At 36.1% G+C, this 18481-nt stretch overlaps 2 protein-coding genes across 2 annotated transcripts; both read left to right on the top strand.

Moving 5' to 3' along the window:
* Positions 1-3350: 3350 nt before the first annotated feature.
* On the top strand, positions 3351-3896 carry LOC110942865. The gene has a single exon (XM_022184626.1). It carries the CDS (start codon positions 3351-3353, stop codon positions 3894-3896), a length of 546 nt encoding a protein of 181 aa, XP_022040318.1.
* A 4660-nt stretch (positions 3897-8556) lies between these two features.
* On the top strand, positions 8557-9096 carry LOC110942866. The gene has a single exon (XM_022184627.1). The coding sequence runs from the start codon at positions 8557-8559 to the stop codon at positions 9094-9096; it is 540 nt and encodes a 179-aa protein (XP_022040319.1).
* The last annotated feature ends 9385 nt before the right edge of the window (positions 9097-18481 follow it).

The raw sequence follows: 18481 nt of genomic DNA, 5'->3' as shown, positions 1-18481 counted from the left end.
AAATTCCGTAATTCATTACAAATATTAGATAATTGCACTTTCATTTACACTACCACGTGTAATACACTACTTTTTACGTTAACAATATTAGAAATGCACATGTGTATTTATATGTATCAACATCAAATAAGGTGTTTCGGTACACTAATTTCTCTTTCATCTATCATTCCATCCATAATACACAAATATGCACATGTGCATTTTTGTCATTTTTTTGACAAATTCCGTAATTCATTACAACTATTAGATAATTGCACTTTCATTTACACTACCATATGTAATACAATACTTTTTACATTACCAATATTAGAAATGCACATGTGCATCTATATGTATCAACATGAAATAAGGTGTTTTGGTACACTACTTTTGAATACACTTTCCCTTTCATCTATCATACCATCCATAATACACTACCATTACCTCCTACCATCCATAATACAATACCATTACCTCCTACCACCCATAATACAATACCATTACCAATATTTTCACTTTATTACATGTATGTAAACACCATTTATACCATCCAATCAACATATTACATCATAAATTGACAACTATAACCAAACCATCAACCACTAGATATAACTAACCAAAAAACATGTATATGGACCTACTTCTCCATTCAAAATCACAAACTTTTTGTATCAAAACACGTTATATCATGGTTATACCTAGTGATGCACATGTGCATTTTGAATATTGGTAATGTAAAAAGTAGTGTATTATGAATAGTATTGTAAATTAAAGTGCAATTGTCTATTTCTGATAACGTATTACCGAATTTGTCGAAGTAATGATACATATGCACATGTGCATGGATAACTGTTAACCGAAAAAAAAAAACGTTTTTTTTTATGATAACGAAATATAGCGATTTTTTTAGGAAATATATTTAAAAAATAATAAAAAAATTTTGAGTGTTTTTTTGATTTTTTTTAGATTTTAATTTTGTGTTAACATTGGTTCTCGCGGTTCTCACAATAAGGGTGGTTCTCGCATGAACCTTACCCTACATATATATATACACACACATATATATAGGGGAGGGTTTAAATGAGAACGCTAAATATTTGTGAGAACCGTGAGAACAAATGAAAAAACCATGAGAACTTGGTCAAAAACAATTCAAATTCAAATTTTTTTTCTACACTTATCATTATTATTTGAATACAATGTTAGAAATTCAATTTACACGTTTAAATTTACGTGAATTCATAAATAAAGAAAATTTACACATGCGTAAGTTTGCCATTTACACATGTGTAAATCTGCTATATTTACACATGTGTAAAAAATCTAAAAAGAATGATTTTGAAATGAGAAATGAATTATTTGATGTTATAAATTCTTGTTTTGATGTTGTATCTTAATTACAATGAGGTTTGTATAAAAAAATTGGTTTTGATTGGTTTTTTCATTCGTTCTCACGGTTCTCGCAATATTTAGCGTTCTCAAGATAACCCTCCCCCATATATATATATATATATATAGGGGGCTGCTAGAATGAGAACCACCCCGAGTTGTAAGAACCGCGAGAACTACACCCCACGGAGCGCCGTTCGCCATGATTTTTTTTTACAAGTAGATGTGTGTATTATAAACACAGCCATAAAAAATCATGGCGAATGGCGCTCCGTGGGGTGTAGTTTTTTACACCACAAGTTTGGTGTTTTTTAATTATTTTTCTTTTTTCTTTTTTTTTTCACCAAACTTGTGGTGTAAAAAACTACACCCCACGGAGCGCCGTTCGCCATGATTTTTTACGGCTGTGTTTATAATATACACATCTACTTGTAAAAAAAAATCATGGCGAACGGCGCTCCGTGGGGTGTAGTTCTCGCGGTTCTTACAACTCGGGGTGGTTCTCATTCTAGCGGCTCCCTATATATATATATATTCTTGAAGTATAGAATTGATATAAAGAAGTTGCATTCTTGAAACCCAAACCTATAATACATGTTTAGCATTTCACACTAAGTTTCATGTTAATGATCAACAACCCCTTTATAAATCCAATCGTAGCTCTAATGCCATGTAAAAGAATCACCAAAATATCAACGCAAAATTGAATTAATGAACAAATACACAATCATCTCAAAATTGATACAGCTAACAAAAAACAGATCATCAATATGACGATCTAAATCAACCATAACAACGATCTATCTGATTATAGTTCTCAAAAACGAAGAACTATTAGAAACCCTAGATCAATGGTGAAGACTTTGAGCTATCAGAACCCAACAAGAGAAAAATCTGGTGAATATTAAGTTGTCCCCTTCTCTCTCTCTCTCCCTCTCTATTATTTCAAGGTCCATATGAAGAATCCGGATCTTCATGCAATCTCCATAACCATCGTGTTCTTTAGAAAGCATATAGGTCTTCTAAGGTATCGGGCAACCTAGATGCATGGGGCCTAAGCCCAGACGTGAACCTCCTGACATCTAGTAGCCTAGCTTCCACACTTTCTTTAAGCCCAAATGCAGACGTCAAATACAGCTACAATCAGCTAACCCCATGTAACCTCACCAAATCCAGGTTTTATATGCAAAATACAAACAAAAACAATAAGCAAATACATTAAATAACACATATTTTTGAGGTATAGTATTAACATCAAGAAGTTGTATTCCTCAGCATTTAATTTGTAACTGTATCCATCATTTTCTTAACATTAATCATGTTATGCATTCCTCATCATTATTAGGAATTTCATCATTATAAAGATGACATGAATGAAAGTAGAAACATTAAATGTATCAAGGTACGGCTGTATGTACAATTGTACAATACAACTCCACCGAATTCAAGTATTTTATGTTTCAAACAACAATTCATGTTTTGTTGGCTTCTGAGTGGCTCTCAAGTCATGCCAATACACCCTCTTTCCTCCCCATTTCCGTATTATTATTATATCACTATAAAGGTCTTTGTACGTATACCAATTATTAGTGAGAAGAAAAAAAAAGTAATAAACAATAACATAAAAAAATGATTGATTAATAAAATAAACTAACAGCAAAGTCTTCGCCTCCTGTGTGCTGTTAGAAGGATGACAGCTTTCAATCATTGTTTTCACACCATAAACATTATATGTTAATTAAAATATAATAACATAATTAAAAAAATAGCAACAGATGGATATTTGGTAAGAAAGAAAGCGTGGGTGGCTGTAGCGGTGGCACTGGCCCGCGTACAGCCGTATTCCCGACACGCACCTCATTCATATATGTATATATATATACACAACATCCTTATACGCATCAACTCATCAACAACTTTAAAAAAACCTCATTTGTTCACTGCTGGGCATTTGCGACCGCTTCAAAAGTTCCAACAAAAACATGCAGATTACTAAAACAAGATCAAGATCCCAAGTAGTGAGCCGCAGGGCTTGGCAGATACTCCGGTTAGCATTGTTATGGGCTAGAAAAGGTGGAGTCTTTGTGGTGAAGAAAAGGCTCATGCATGATTTATCTCATTTTGTCAAGAGCCATGGTCAATCTAAAAAGGGCAATGGTGCACTCCAGTATGGTGACAGGCAGCTATCATTTGATGCAACTCCTATCATCCATGTTAGGATGCACCGCCCCAACTCGATGCGCTTCCGCTTGCCTCACATCCCCTGCATTAACCCGCACGTTGATTGTTCGGATATGTTTGAGTTTGATGATGATAGTGTCCGGTACTCATGTTGTGAAGCCAGAAAGAGTTTCTTGATTGGTAATGGTGAAGAGTATAATGAAGAAGAAGATGATGATGATGATGAATATGACCAAATGTGTGAGGAACAAGAAATGGGAATTGATGTCAAGGCTGAGGAGTTTATAGCCAACTTCTATGAGCAGCTTAAGCTTCAAAGGCAACTCAACACAAGAAGAATCCACTAATATCATAACTTCAATTCTTGAAGGCTGTATAAAACAAGTTGTGAACTTTTGATTTACCGGATATGATTGATTACCAGGGTACTGGCGGGATCAGTTATTAAAGCGACTAATGGCATTACCACATCGCCTTCACAATTTTGGCACTCTATTCAATCTCACTTGATTTTTTGTTATTGTTTTTATTTTTTCGCATGGGGCGTTCGGGATTGATGTAAATACCGTAGGCTTCAACCCATATTTAACAAGAGATCATCATATTTTATGTAACACTGAGCTTGTTTTGTTTACTACTTTGCTTCAACCCATATTTAACAAGAGATCATCATATTTTATGTAACACTGAGCTTGTTTTGTTTACTACTTTGCTTCAAGTTCTGACTTCAAAAAGTGAAAGTAAAGCCGTTATCAACTAAAAAAAAACAATAAACAACAAAACGTATATTTTATTCTGAATATGATGGGAATGTAACCTATGAATTAAAAAGAGAACTGTTCAAACAAAGAGTTGGTGATATGGTGATGAAGTTTGAATATGTTCAAACAGGTTGGGATAAAGAGTCTTACGTCCAAAGAGGTAGGGGTGGTCATCACTCATCATTCACAACTTTCAATCAAGTTTCGCCATGTCATCAAGCATTATTCCATCACTAGTGATTGATTTTAGCAGAAAATGCTCATCACTTTTTTTTAATTATAATTTAACAATAAAACACTAAAATTATAAATTATAAATTTCATTTAAATTAAAAACAATATTTTTAGAAATATTTTAGACTACAATAAAAAACATAAATAAAGAAATTCTACTCCTTGTCCGAATTAGAAAATTCCAAACCTAAAGAACCTACTAATTCAATTAAATCATATCTCAACCGAAAGTGAATTTCTTCATCACGCAAGACTTGTTTGATATTTTCGGGAACGTGAAATTGAGTAGGAGGATCCGGCACCCAATTTGGAGATATTGCACGCCCGTCTTGTTTGATTAGCATATTGTGCAATATGATACATGCATATACTATGCTATGTATTGATTTCTTATTCATCGCACGAACCGGTCGACTTAGTATGCCCCATCTACCCTTTAGAACACCAAAAGCCCCCTCAACATCTTTTCTTGCCGATTCTTGCAACCTTTTGAACGCCTTTTCTTTAGCCTCGACAGGAAATGAAGGACCTTTCACAAAAACAGACCATGATGGGTAGATACCATCCACAACAAGAAAGTCTTGTCTATAATATCGTCCATTAACATAGAATGGACAGAAGGGTGCGGTACCATCCGTTACGGTTTGGAACAACGGCGACGTGTGCAAAACATTGATGTCGTTGTTTGAACCTAGAACACCAGAATATGAATGCCAAAACCATAAATCATTTGACGTCACTGCTTCAAGTATGATGGTTGGTCTTTTGACGTCACCCCTAACATACGCCCCTCGCAACTCTCTTGGACAATTTCTCCACTCGATATGTGTACAATCGATGCTACCGAGCATCCCTGGAAAATGCCATCTAGCCTCATGTGCGGCGTAAATACGTGAGATGTCGTGTCTCATCGGTTTACGTAAAAACTCTTTACCATATAAATTTAATGACCGCGTTATAAAAAAATTGCAGACATTCATGTGAAGTTATGTCCGACATAGCTAAGTATTCATCAAATTGATCGGAAAGGTTACCTGTCGCTAGTTGGAGAATAGCGGACGTGCATTTTTGTATCGGCGTGAAACTTGGTTTGCCCCTCGCGTCGTAACGTTCTTGAAACCATTCTTCAGTTGCTTCGATGTCTCCAACAATCTTTAAAAATAATTCTTTTGGTAAACAAAACCGATATCTAAACGTTTCGGCATTGTAGACCAGATTCTCCACAAAATAATCATTCATTAACACTTCGTTGGCATGTATACGATCACGGTCCACCATTTTCTTCTTTGGGCGGCTCGAACATTCTTCAAGTTCGTTATACACCGACTCGAAAAGTTCAACCGTCTCATTGTCGGAAGACGATTGCCTATCGTTATCGCTGTCAATCGGGAACGACGAAGATGTAGGAAAATCCATTTGTGAAATATGTAGAATGTGTGATATGTGTTTGTGTTTTGATGTGGGTGAAATGTTATAAAATGTGAAGTATATATAGATTGTTTAAAGTTTGTTTTTTATTTATCAACGGTCCAACAAGCAACGGTCGGTTTTTGAAAAGTTTAACGCGTGACAAGAATCAAAAAGTTGTAACATTGACGCGTTAAACTTTATGGTGGCGACGGTGTGCTTTTATTTTTCATGCGTGGTAGGAGGGTTATAACGGACCTCCTCGTCCCCCCTAAAGTACACAACGACGTCAACTAGTATACATGACGAGGATTTGAATATGTCTGAAAGAACATCACATGAAAGTCTACGTAACTTTTGTGATGGTGTTTTCGCTTGTATTGAAAATAATATTTGCATAAAAAAGACCTCTAATGACATTCAACTTTTGTACACCGCACATAAAAGCATACATCATACGCTAGAATGGTAGGTAACTTTTAGGTTTACATAGAAATTGGCCAACAACATGGCGAGGTTAATATATGAGAAGTGATCATCATTATGTTTGAAGTGGTAGTCTCCCAAGATTTATAATTTTGGTACGCCTTCTTTGGTATCGTCGGTTCCAACAATGACCTCGACGTCCCCAATCAGTCGTCATTATTCATAGAAGTTTTACATGGATCTGCACTGAAATGTCCATTTCAGGTAAACATATTAATACAAGTGTATGTTTATCTTATTGATGGGACATACCCTAGTTAGGCAACTTATGTGAATTTATTTGCATATAAGACTATAAATAGATCAAGTTCAACTTATCACAAGTAGCGGCAAGAAAGGACGTGCAACGAGGTTTTGGTGTCCTAAAAGCGCGGTGGGCTATATTTCGACTCGCTACACCAGAGTCGTCTTAGAAAATCACAAAAAAAAATTGGCCATGTGCGAGATAAAAAAATTTGGCCCCTATTCAAAAATCTCCATTTAATATAAACTCATCAATCACTAAAATTTATGTGGATGTAATTTAAATAATTATTTTTAGCTAAGTTTAGCAAGTAATTTATTAATTAAAGGAAAAGATAGAGTTAATAAAATTAAGCATTAAATGTCACTAACAAAAAAACAAAACAAAACATAAGCTAAATTAAAGAATTTGGAGACAACAGGATTAGAACCCACGTCTCCTTGCTATTTAAGCTAGGCAATAACCACTAATACAAGAAAACCCGAACCCTAGCCCGCCACCAAACCATCCACAACAACCGCCACACGGTTTAGTATACTCACCGTGTCCCGATCTAGCCAGAATCACATCGTTTTTAGGAAATCGTGTATACACAAACTTTCCATACGATGATTCATCTATTTTAGTTAACCTTTCCTAACCCGATTCCGTGCTCGAAACTCAACTGTAAGACGTTGGTGGTTCATCATCCAAACCGGCCAAAAAAAGAAGCCACAAGAAAAAACGGACGAAGAGAAAGCAATAGCGAACGCTCAACGAACACAATTAAAGTGGGCGGTTCAAGAAGAAACTACTTTGACAATATGTTGGATCGACGAATCGCAAAATCCGATTCATGTTATTTTTTATATAACATATTTAATGTTTACAATATTATTGTTTTAAGTTTTATTATAGTTTTTTAATAATGTCTAAAATATTTTTGGAATAGGGAATTCACAACACAAAAAGAATCCAATAATATCATAACATCTTGAAGGCCGTCTAGCTAGAACAAGTTGCAATCACCTGTGGTTAGCAGGGTATTGACACAATTTTGGCACTTTGTTCTGTCTCACTTGAATTGTTTTATTTTTTGTATTCATTTTTTAATTTTTCCACAAGGGGGGTTCGGGATTGATGTAAATAAATAGTATAGGGCTAATGAAAGACAGTCACATTTAATTTGTAACTGTATCCATCATTTTCTTAACATTAATCATGTTATACATTCCTCATCATTATTAGGAATTTCATCATCATAAAGATGACATGAATGAAAGTAGAAACTTTAAATGTATCAAGGTACGGCTGTATGTACAATTGTACAATGCAACTCCGCCGAATTCAAGTATTTTATGTTTCAAACAACAATTCATGTTTTGTTGGCTTCTGAGTGGCTCTCAGGTCATGCCAATACATCCTCTTTCCTCCCCATTTCCGTATTATTATTATTATATCACTATAAAGGTCTTTGTACGTATACCAATTATTAGTGAGAAGAAAAAAAAGTTATAAACAATAACATAAAAAAATGATTGATTAATAAAATAAACTAGCAACAAAGTCTTCGCCTCCTGTGTGCTGTTAGAAGGGTGACAGCTTTCAATCATTGTTTTCACACCATAAACATTATATGTTAATTAAAATATAATAACATAATTAAAAAATAGCAACAGATGGATATTTGGTAAGAAAGAAAGCGTGGGTAGCTGTAGCGGTGGCACTGGCCCGCGTACAGCCGTATTCCCGACACACACCTCATTCATATATGTATATATACACAACATCCTTATATGCATCATATATCAACTCATCAAAAACTTTAAAAAACCTGATTTGTTCACTGCAAGAAAGCTGGGCATTTGCGACCGGTTCAACAGTTCCAACAAAAACATGCATATTACTAAAACAAGATCAAGATCCCAAGTAGTGAGCCGTAGGGCTTGGCAGATACTACGGTTAGCATTGTTATGGGCTAGAAAAGGTGGAGTCTTTGTGGTGAAGAAAAAGCTCTTGCATGATTTATCTCATTTTGTCAAGAGCCATGGTCATTCTAAAAAAGGCAATGGTGCACTCCAATATGGTGACAGGCAGCTGTCATTTGATGCCACTCCTATCATCCATGTTGGGATGCACCGCCCCAACTCGATGCGCTTCCGCTTGCCTCACATCCCCTGCATTAACCCGCACGTTGATTGTTCGGATATGTTTGAGTTTGATGATGATAGTGTCCGGTACTCATGTTGTGAAGCAAGAAAGAGTTTCTTGATTGGTAATGGTGAAGAGTATAATGAAGAAGATGATGATGATGAATATGACCAAATGTGTGAGGAACAAGAAATGGGAATTGATGTAAAGGCTGAGGAGTTTATAGCCAACTTCTATGAGCAGCTTAAGCTTCAAAGGCAACTCAACACAAAAAGAATCCACTAATATCATAACATCTTGAAGGCCGTCTGGCTAGAACAAGCTGCCATCATCTGTTGGTTAGCAGGGTATTGACACGACCGGTTTTACAAACCGCCAGCTAAAGGCATTTCCAGTTTCACCATCACAATTTTGGCACTTTGTTCTGTCTCACTTGAATTGTTTTATTCTTTGTATTTATTTTTTATTTTTTTCGCAAGGGGGGTTCGTGATTGATGTAAATAGTATAGTGCTTCAACCCAGATTTGATGAAAGACAGTCACATATTGAGCTAGTTCTGGTTACACTTTGCTTTAAGATCCGAGTTTAAGAAGTAAAATTAAAGTCATTGGCGATTCCAAGAAACAACAAACCAAGTTCATTTCAAATTGACTAAAAAAAGAATTGTGTATGATGTTATAAAAGCTGAATTTGGTAAGGGTGTACATATTTGCACACCAAACCCTAGCTTTATATACGGCGCATATAGGTCTATACGCGGCGTACAACCACCTTTTCAATTTACAAGAGAATCACTGATATGATGTGGGAATTTGTTCCTTTATATACGCCGCGTATAAGCCTGGGGTGTTTTTTAAGAAACATTGTTATACATTATTTATCGTTTTAGCAAACTTTTATAATAAGTAATTTTTAAAAATAGATAAATAAAAAACATTGTTAAGTATTCTATCGTATAGTTTAATATAGGTCTCGTATGGGCATATGGTTCTAGTATCGTATCATATAGTGTAGTATAAATCTCGTATAGGCCTATACGTCTAATATTATATTGTATCCTATCGTATCGTATCATATAGTGTAGTAAAAAACATTTTTCAGTATTCTATCGTATAGTATAATATAGGTCTCATATAGGCCTATGGGTGTAGTATCGTATCATATAGTGTACTATAAATCTCGTATTGGCCTATACGTATAATATAAAATTGTATCCTATCGTATCGTTTGTATTGTATCGTATAATGTAGTATAAGTCATGTACAGGCATATATGTGTAGTATCGTCTCGTATAGGCCTATATGTGTAGCATCGTATCATATGGTGTCGTATAAGTCTTGTATAGGACTCGTATATTCTTATAGGTTTCGTATCGGCCTATGGATGTAGTATAGGTCCCACGTAGGCCTATGGATGTAGTATAAGTCCCGTATAGGACTATATGTGTAGTTTAGGTCCCGTATAAATCTGTACTGTATTGTACTATACTGTACTGTACTGTACTGTACGGTACTATACGTGACTTAAGTTATACTACGCTATACGATACGATACTACAACTATAGTTCTATACGGGACCTATACTATACTATACGATTCGATACGATATCACACTTACAGGCACCTGTACGAGACTTACACTATACACTATCGAGTCATTACATCTGCTGATTACGTCTTGTATCGAGTCATTAGTCTTAGAATGTTAGATCTGGGCACAATATACGAGAAATAGTGAGATTGTATAAGTTTTAGGGTTATGGATCGCTCATAGGTACATGTAGGTAGTTGGGCCGCTCATTAGTCAACATGATGGACCGCTTTTGGGACAACATGTTGGACCGCTAATATGTCATGTATCTGGACCGCTTATTGGGCCTGTCCAATAAGCGGTTCAAGTTTCCTATAAATACCATAGGAGCGATCTCATTTGTAACGTTCCTGATTTTCGTACCGAAGTGCTGCCGGATCGAAAACAGGTTGTACTCATCGTCAAATCAATAGAAAAAGAGTTTAAAGTGATATACAAGCTATTCCTACGTCATTTACTTGTTTTCCGCACCTGTACTTGACGAAAACACCTCTGAACGACTCGTTCGGGTCACCAAACGATCCTACAAGTGGTATCAAAGCTTCAGGAGGAGGAGTTCTACAGGAATTAGCTGGAAATTGCCGAAATTTCTGTCTTCTACTCATTCTTTTTCAGTTTCAGATATTTTTCACGGTCAAAACTTGCTCAAAATCCCTGAGATTGTGCGCGGGATGGTATAAAGTCAAACCCTTGAAAGTTTGGGGTTGAAATTCAAAGTATTAGTGGGTCAAATCGTTGTCCGAAATTGGATCGCTTTTTGGGAATTACTCTGGATCGCTCTTAGGTCACATCTGGAACCGCTCATTCTTACACTTTTGATCTGGACCGCTCCAAAGTAGCCTCTTGAACCGCTCATGTGAACATTCTTGAACCGCTCGAACAGCACACTTTTGAACCGCTCAAACACTAAAATTGTGAACCGCTTATTTGTACATTTTCTGAACCACTCGTACGAACCATTATCTGGATTCGCTCATCCGAACATCATTCTTGAATCGCTCGAACAAACATACCTTGAACCGCTCATTCGTACATCATATTTTGAACCGCTCCAAGGAACTATATTTGGACCGCTTTTCTGTCAGTTGCTTTGAAAAACGTGTTAAGTCATCATGAATTCTGAATTTTACAACGCCTTTGCTACATCGACTACTCCAGCCGCGATTGCTCAAGCTATGAACCTGGAAAATGAGACTGGAACCACCCAGAAACCCCCGAAACTGATGAGTATTGAAGAATACTATGGGTGGAAAGATCGTTTTGAAAACTGGGTTCAGGCAAATCATCTCAGATCGTGGGAATGCATATTGGAAAAGTACACATTGCCTCGAACAGAATTGCAAGTCATTAAACAGATATCTGAATTCTCAGAACAAGAACGTGCAATGTACAGAGCAGAGAAAATGATGATCAGTTTGTTACAGCAGGCGATTAAAGAAGATATATTCATTCTGCTACAACATGACAAAACTGCAAAGTCAATTTGGGATGCTCTTAAAGTGAAATTCGAGGGTAGTGAAAGTATGATCAAAAGCAAGAAGGCATTGCTCAAGAAAGAATTTGATTTGTTTAGCAGTTTGCCGGGAGAGGATACTAAAAAGCTAATTGAGAGATACTGCCACTTAGTGCGGTCGTTATCGATGTTGGGAGTTGAAAAAGGTCGTGAGGAATGGGTTGATAAATTGGCTGACGCGTTACCTCAGAAAGAGTGGGGAACGTATTTGATGATACTGAAAAATACGGGTGTTTATGACAAACTTACAATTGGTCAGTTTATTGAGAAAATTGAGAGTCAGGATCTTGAACAACAAAAGATCGCGAGGATGAATAATCCTAGTGGTCAACAAGATGTTAAAAGGTACTATAAAGGTAGTATTCCAGTTTCTGAAGCTGAAAGAAGTCCGAAAATTCAAACCGCTTTCAGTGCTGGTGATTCATCTGAGAAAGTTGATCAGGGTTCGAACAAGAGTAGCAGTGGGTTTTCATCGTTTCCGAGTGTGAATCCGAAAGAGACTAACACAAGCTTTCAGTCTCAGGGTACCAAAACCGGAAATGGATACATAATTCAGTGCAACATAGCTCTCAACCTTCCAGAAGGTCAAAGCTTCTCTGAAGACACTACTAAAGACCACATGGCACTTCTGGGTTCAGTTCTATTATCTTATGAAGGTCTAGTTGCTGGTCGGATTGGAAATCCTATGCTCACTAAGGAGGATTACGATCAGATAGACGCCGAGGAAATGGAACTTATGGATATCAAATGGTGTCTTGCAAGTGTTCTTCGTAGAGCTGAGAAATTCAAAACCATTACCGGGAGAAATGACTTTCTTGATGCACATGTTTCTACTTTAGGTTTTGATAAATCTAAAGTTACTTGTTTTCGATGCAGGGAGAAGGGCCATTTCAAGCGGGAATGCAAAGGAAGAGAAGCTAGTGGAGCACAGAATCCATTTGGGAAAGATGATTACTACCGCAAAGCTATCTATCAACAAGTTGGTCAATCCCAGGAACCTCAGACAGTTCACGGAAGAAAAATTGAAGATCCCAAGAGAGCATGTTTGGTAGATTTCAGCTGGAGTGATTATATATCTTCTGAAGCCACAGCAGAACGTGTTATCGATCAAGATGATGAGAAACTACCAGATGGTTTTAGTTGGGATATGTTTGTGGATGAAAAGGGAGGTTTTAAAGCTTTCATTGCAAAGATCATCCGAGAGCCAAATTTATTTGCTACTTGGATGAGATCAATTGGAGAGAATGTGAGAATTGAAGATGAAAAATCTATGTCATCTGATGAAAGTTCAGATAGTACTGATGGATTCTCAAAACACTCTGGAGATGTTTCAGATAATTCAGATGAAACTGTTCAAGAACAGGATGTTGTATTTGACAAAACACCATCGGATTCTGATGTATCAGATGGTGATTCTGATAAGTCTGTACATTTTGATCGATCACCTGATCTAAGCAGCAGTGATGATAAGGAAGAGAAACATATAAATATTGCAAAATCTCAATTGTCTCCTAATAGTTTTCATTTCTATTTTACAGAAAAAATGGAGAAACTGGCAGAGGAACGAGCTGAAAAAGATCAACAATCTGAATCTGAAGGTGAATTTCAGAATGTTGAAAGTGTTGCTGAAAAGATTACAGAAACTGTTGAAGTGGAAAAGGTGATTGAAGTGGAAAAGGTGATTGAAGTAGAAAAATTGATTGAAGTTGTGAAAACAGTCGAAGTTGAAAAAATTGTTGAAGTCATCAAACCCTGTGAGAAGTGTTTGGAAGCCTGCAAAGAGTGTGCAGCAAAAGACGACATCATAGCTGAGTACGAGAAAAAGAAAGAGCAGTTATTGTTCAATCTCAATTATGTGAAGGAATCGTACGACGTGTTGAACAAAACAGTAACTGGTCTCCAAAAGACAAACACAGAAAGAGAACAGGCAATGACGATGATGAATGCAACTTTAATGTCGAAGCAAAAAGCTATAAATTTCTACATTGAAGAAAGTGCCAAATGGAAGCAAGAGTTGGAAACTGAAAAGATTGAAAATGAGAGGATTAGGAGGTTATTGTTGAGCTATTCTACCTCTGATTATGTTATTGATCGAGTTTACCCAACTGTTGCAGGTATGGAAGCTTTTCAAGCAGAGAAGCCGAAAGAAAAGAAAGATTGTGGTAAGAAACCGACTGTTAGCTATAACAAGTGTCCGCCTCCAATTTGGGATGGGTATTCACCTAGGAAACCAAATGAGGAACAACTTGCAAAAGCAGTCAATATACAGCTTAAAACCGACACAACTGACGTCTTACCAGAAAACATTGATGTGACGTTTACCTCATCTGATACTGATCATGAGTCTGAATTAATTAAAAAGGTGGTCGATCAGGTGTTGGACACTGATGAGGAGACAGAGTCAAAGTCTGAGTCTGGAGGGTCAAATTCGTCAGTCAACAGTCAAAATTCGTCGGTTAAACGGTCTTATAGTAAAGAGTTTTTGTTATCAAAAGCTGATTTGAATGATGAAACATTCGAAGTTGTTTATACTTTGAATGGTTCTGACAAATTATATTACAACAAAGAGTTTCCAATTTTAAGTGTTAAAACGAATCTAATCAACAAAACTTTTAAACTAATAGAGGTTAATATTCCTGAGTTAAAAGTTTTGAAAAATTTTGAAAAATCTAAAAAATATACTTCTAGAGTTCAACAACGTTTAAACAAGAAAAAGGGTTACAATTCTGGTCCTGGATTTCCTAAGAAAACCAACCAAAATCGTAGCTACAAAAAGAAAGGTTTAGGTTTTGTTCCACAAGAAAATCATAAAAATGAGAAAAATTCTAATTCAAACACTGAATTTGTGACAGGTGGAAGCTCGGAAGCTGAACAGCAGAAACCATTTTGGAGACAAACTAACAAAGAGTTTCTTGCTGAAAAGAGAAAGAATGGAACTGGAGTATTTCATCCGAGAAATGCTCAAACCTGTTTGAAATGCAATGAAGCTGGTCACATTGCATCGGATTGTTTGAAAGATATCAAAGCAAAACAGGGAGCCTCTCAGAAGATGAAAGACAAAGTTGAAGAAAAAGCTGAGAAGTCTAAAATTTTTAAAAATTCGAAAAATGAAGTTGGAGAATGCTCAAAGAAAAAGACAACATTTTACAAAAGACAAGGAAATGACAACCAAGTGTGGGTTGTGAAGAAAGGTGAAGTGAAAGTCGGTGATGAATCTGGTTCCACAAAGCCAGAAGAGCCACAAGTTATGGAGAAAAGTTCAGAAAATGATGATGTTCTTCCATCATTGAAGTTTGAGGAGGTTATGAAAGGAATTGGAAAAATTGAAATTTCAAATCAATTTTATGATGATGAAAAGGAATTTGATGTCGAGAAAACATTCAACGGGAATGTTAAGAAGATATTTGAGAAAATGTTGAGTGGAAAAGCTATAGGGGTAAAGGATTTTTATGCAACTAAAAAGGCGACATACAACCCTACAGCTGAAGAATTGAAAGTCCTCAAGTCTGAGAAGACTTGGAGGGAAATCTGTTTCCCAGAATAGTTGAAAGGACTACGCCGGAGATCCCAAGTTTATATCGTGGATCAGGAATCGGCATCATTCTAGTTTTTGATGTGTTTGTTTGAATGTTTGTGATTAATGTTTGGATGATTTTACAGGTGAAAGGACTATGCCGGAGCTTCCAGGTGGGTAATTGCGAAGCAGGAATCGGCATTTTGATTGGTATAATGGTGATGTAGACGTAATATTCCTACATGTGGTAGTTGTTGGGTATCTACAAGTGGTAATCTTGATCCCACAAGTGGTATTTGTGGTTAAATTTTGAGTGTATTCTTTGAAGTACATTTACAAGTGGTACAGAAGGTTCTTAGATGCAAATGGTAAATCAGGGACATTAATTTGTACTTGATTTACTATTCATGACAAAAGATAGACAAGATGATGAACCACAACCCCGTTTTTAAAATTGATAAACCTACAAGTGGTTGTTATCAACACAAATTCATTTTCCGGAAAAATCATTTTGATTAAAACAAACTTAAGTGTTTTGAAATCTAAATGAGAAAATGATTTGTGATAGGGGAGTTCAGATTGTTTATGCCTAGTGGATGGCGATTTGATGTGTTTCAGTGTCAGTTGTCAAGTTTCTGTACAGTTTGTTGTTTTTTTTTTATTTCTAGTAGGTCAAAAGTCTAGAAGTTTTCAAATTTTCTTTAAAATGTGTTTGCATTTTAGGGGGAGTAGGGAAATTTCAGAAAATCCAAAAACATTTGAAAATTTGAAAAAGCCAAAAACATGATAAAATTCAAAAATGAGTTATGTTGCGAAAAAGAGGAAATGATAGTACATCAGTGGACTATCACGGCACGCTAAAGAAATGTAAAGTTAAAAAGTGTTAATAGGTGCTTTGAACCAGAAAAGAGTGTTAGTAGGTGGTTTGAAAACTTTTGAGTGAATATAGGTAAGTTGCTGTTTCAAACAGCAACTTTCTTCCAAAATTCTGCAAATTCTACAGGTTACCTGCAAAAGCTGCACATGTCCCTGAATGTCGCTGCTTGAAATTGTTGGTGCATCTGTCTGTCGACTTCGTCTTGTATCGAGTCTTGTATTAGTATAGATAGATCAGGGCATATAGTATGAGAAAATTGTCAAATATAGGTTAGGAGTTAATTTCGCACGAAATTACAATCTTGTAATTTCGCACGAAATCACAAGGTAATTCCGCACGAAATCTAATTTCGCATGAAACTTGATTTCGCTTGGGGAATTCCGTGCGAAATTACCCAGCCTATATATACCCTTGATTTCGTTTCATTTGTAACTTTCCGGCTGGTGTACCGAACTGCTGCCGAAGTGTCGTCTCGCTGTAAATCATTGTCAAATCAATCAAAAGACAGTTTAAAGTGTATATCTAGCTGAATTGAACTTGATACGTCTGTTTCCGCCTTTCGTATCGAGCAAAAACTCTTCTGATCGACTCGTTCGGGTCAGAAAACGATCCTACAAGTGGTATCAGAGCTCAGGAAGAAGAGTTCATACCAATTCAGCTGCAAATTCTGATTTCTACACCTTCTTTTTCACAATTAACAAATTTTCACAGTCAAAATGATTTGAATTTCACTTATTATGTGCGCAATAGTATTTTAACAAATCCTTGAAAGTTTCAGACTTAAAATCGGACAAAAACTTAATCAATTTGACAAAATTCAGCTCGAGATGATGACATCAGCATAATTTCGCACGAAATTAGGGTTTAATTTCGCATGAAATTACCTTATTTCGCTTAAGAGTGTAATTTCGTTTGGAAGATCCACACGAAATTAGTGATTTCGCATCAAGCTGTAATTTTGTTTGATAATTTCGCACAAAATTACATATTTCGTTTGAAAAAGTGTTATTTCGTACGAAATTAGGGTATTTCGCACCAAAGCTGGTTTTTCGTTTGAGCAGGATAATTTCACTTGAAGGGGTAATTTCGTTTAAGGTTAATTTCGTTTGAGTAGACTGTTTGTGAAATTTTGAAAACCGAATCATGGAAGAGGAATTTTATAACGCCTTTGCTACTCCGATTACCATTACTCAGCAAGAAATGTTGGAAAATGAAACGGGCACCATGCAAAAACCGCCTAAGCTCATGAACATCGAGGAGTATAAAGGATGGGAAGAATGATTTGAGAATTGGGTTCAAGCAAACTATTTGGATGCTTGGGAATGCGTGGAAACGAAATATGTCAGACCAATGAATGATGACGAAGAGGAAATTGCTATTAAAGACCTTAGTGTGGATGAGAAAAAGAAATACAAAAATAAGAAAATGATGATCAGTTTACTACAACAACCTGTTAAAGAAGATATCTTGGTTTTGTTGCAACACAATGGAAGTGCATACTGAATTTGGAAAGCATTAAAATCAAAGTTTGTTGGAATTCAAGAGATGGTTAAGAACAAAAAATCACTTCTGAAAAAAGAGTTCGATCTATTTCGGGGTTTAAGAACTGAAAGTACTAAGCAGATCATCGAAAGATATTGTAATCAAGTAATGAACATGAAAAGATTGAGCATCACAAAAGACAATGAGGAGTTGATTGAAAAGTTGGCTGATGTGTTGCCACATGAAACTTGGGGCACGTACCTTATGATGTTAAGGAATAAAAAAGGGTTTAACTCGTTAACATTGAGCAAGTTCATTGAAAAGCTTGAAGCTCAAGAAATGGAACAAAGAAAGATTTCAAGAATGAAAGATTTTGATGGTGAAAAAGATATTGGTCTTTATTACAAAGGTGGAATCAGTGATAAAACCACCAACATGTCACCAAAGGTTGAGACTGCGTTCAATGCTAAGAGTTCATCGGGAGGTTCATCTAAAGGATCAAACAGCAAAACAAGTTTTTCTTCATATCCGTCATTTGATCCAAACTTGTCAGCAACCAAGAATGGCAAGAAGTTACAATGCAACATTGTATTGAATCTTGAGAATGATCAGGATTACTCGGAAGAAGTTGCAAAAAGTCACATGTCTTTGTTGGGAACTGTGTTGGAGTCATATGGAAGTTTAGTAGCATGG

This window comes from Helianthus annuus, chromosome 11, assembly GCF_002127325.2.
Source record: "Helianthus annuus cultivar XRQ/B chromosome 11, HanXRQr2.0-SUNRISE, whole genome shotgun sequence".
In the NCBI taxonomy this organism is placed as follows: Eukaryota; Viridiplantae; Streptophyta; class Magnoliopsida; order Asterales; family Asteraceae; genus Helianthus; species Helianthus annuus.
This window is presented reverse-complemented; position numbering and strand designations above follow the sequence as displayed.

Coding starts and splice junctions, on each gene's coding strand:
- LOC110942865 (XM_022184626.1), top strand. CDS start 3,351: ATGCAGATTACTAAAACAAGATCAAGATCCCAAGTAGTGAGCCGCAGG.
- LOC110942866 (XM_022184627.1), top strand. CDS start 8,557: ATGCATATTACTAAAACAAGATCAAGATCCCAAGTAGTGAGCCGTAGG.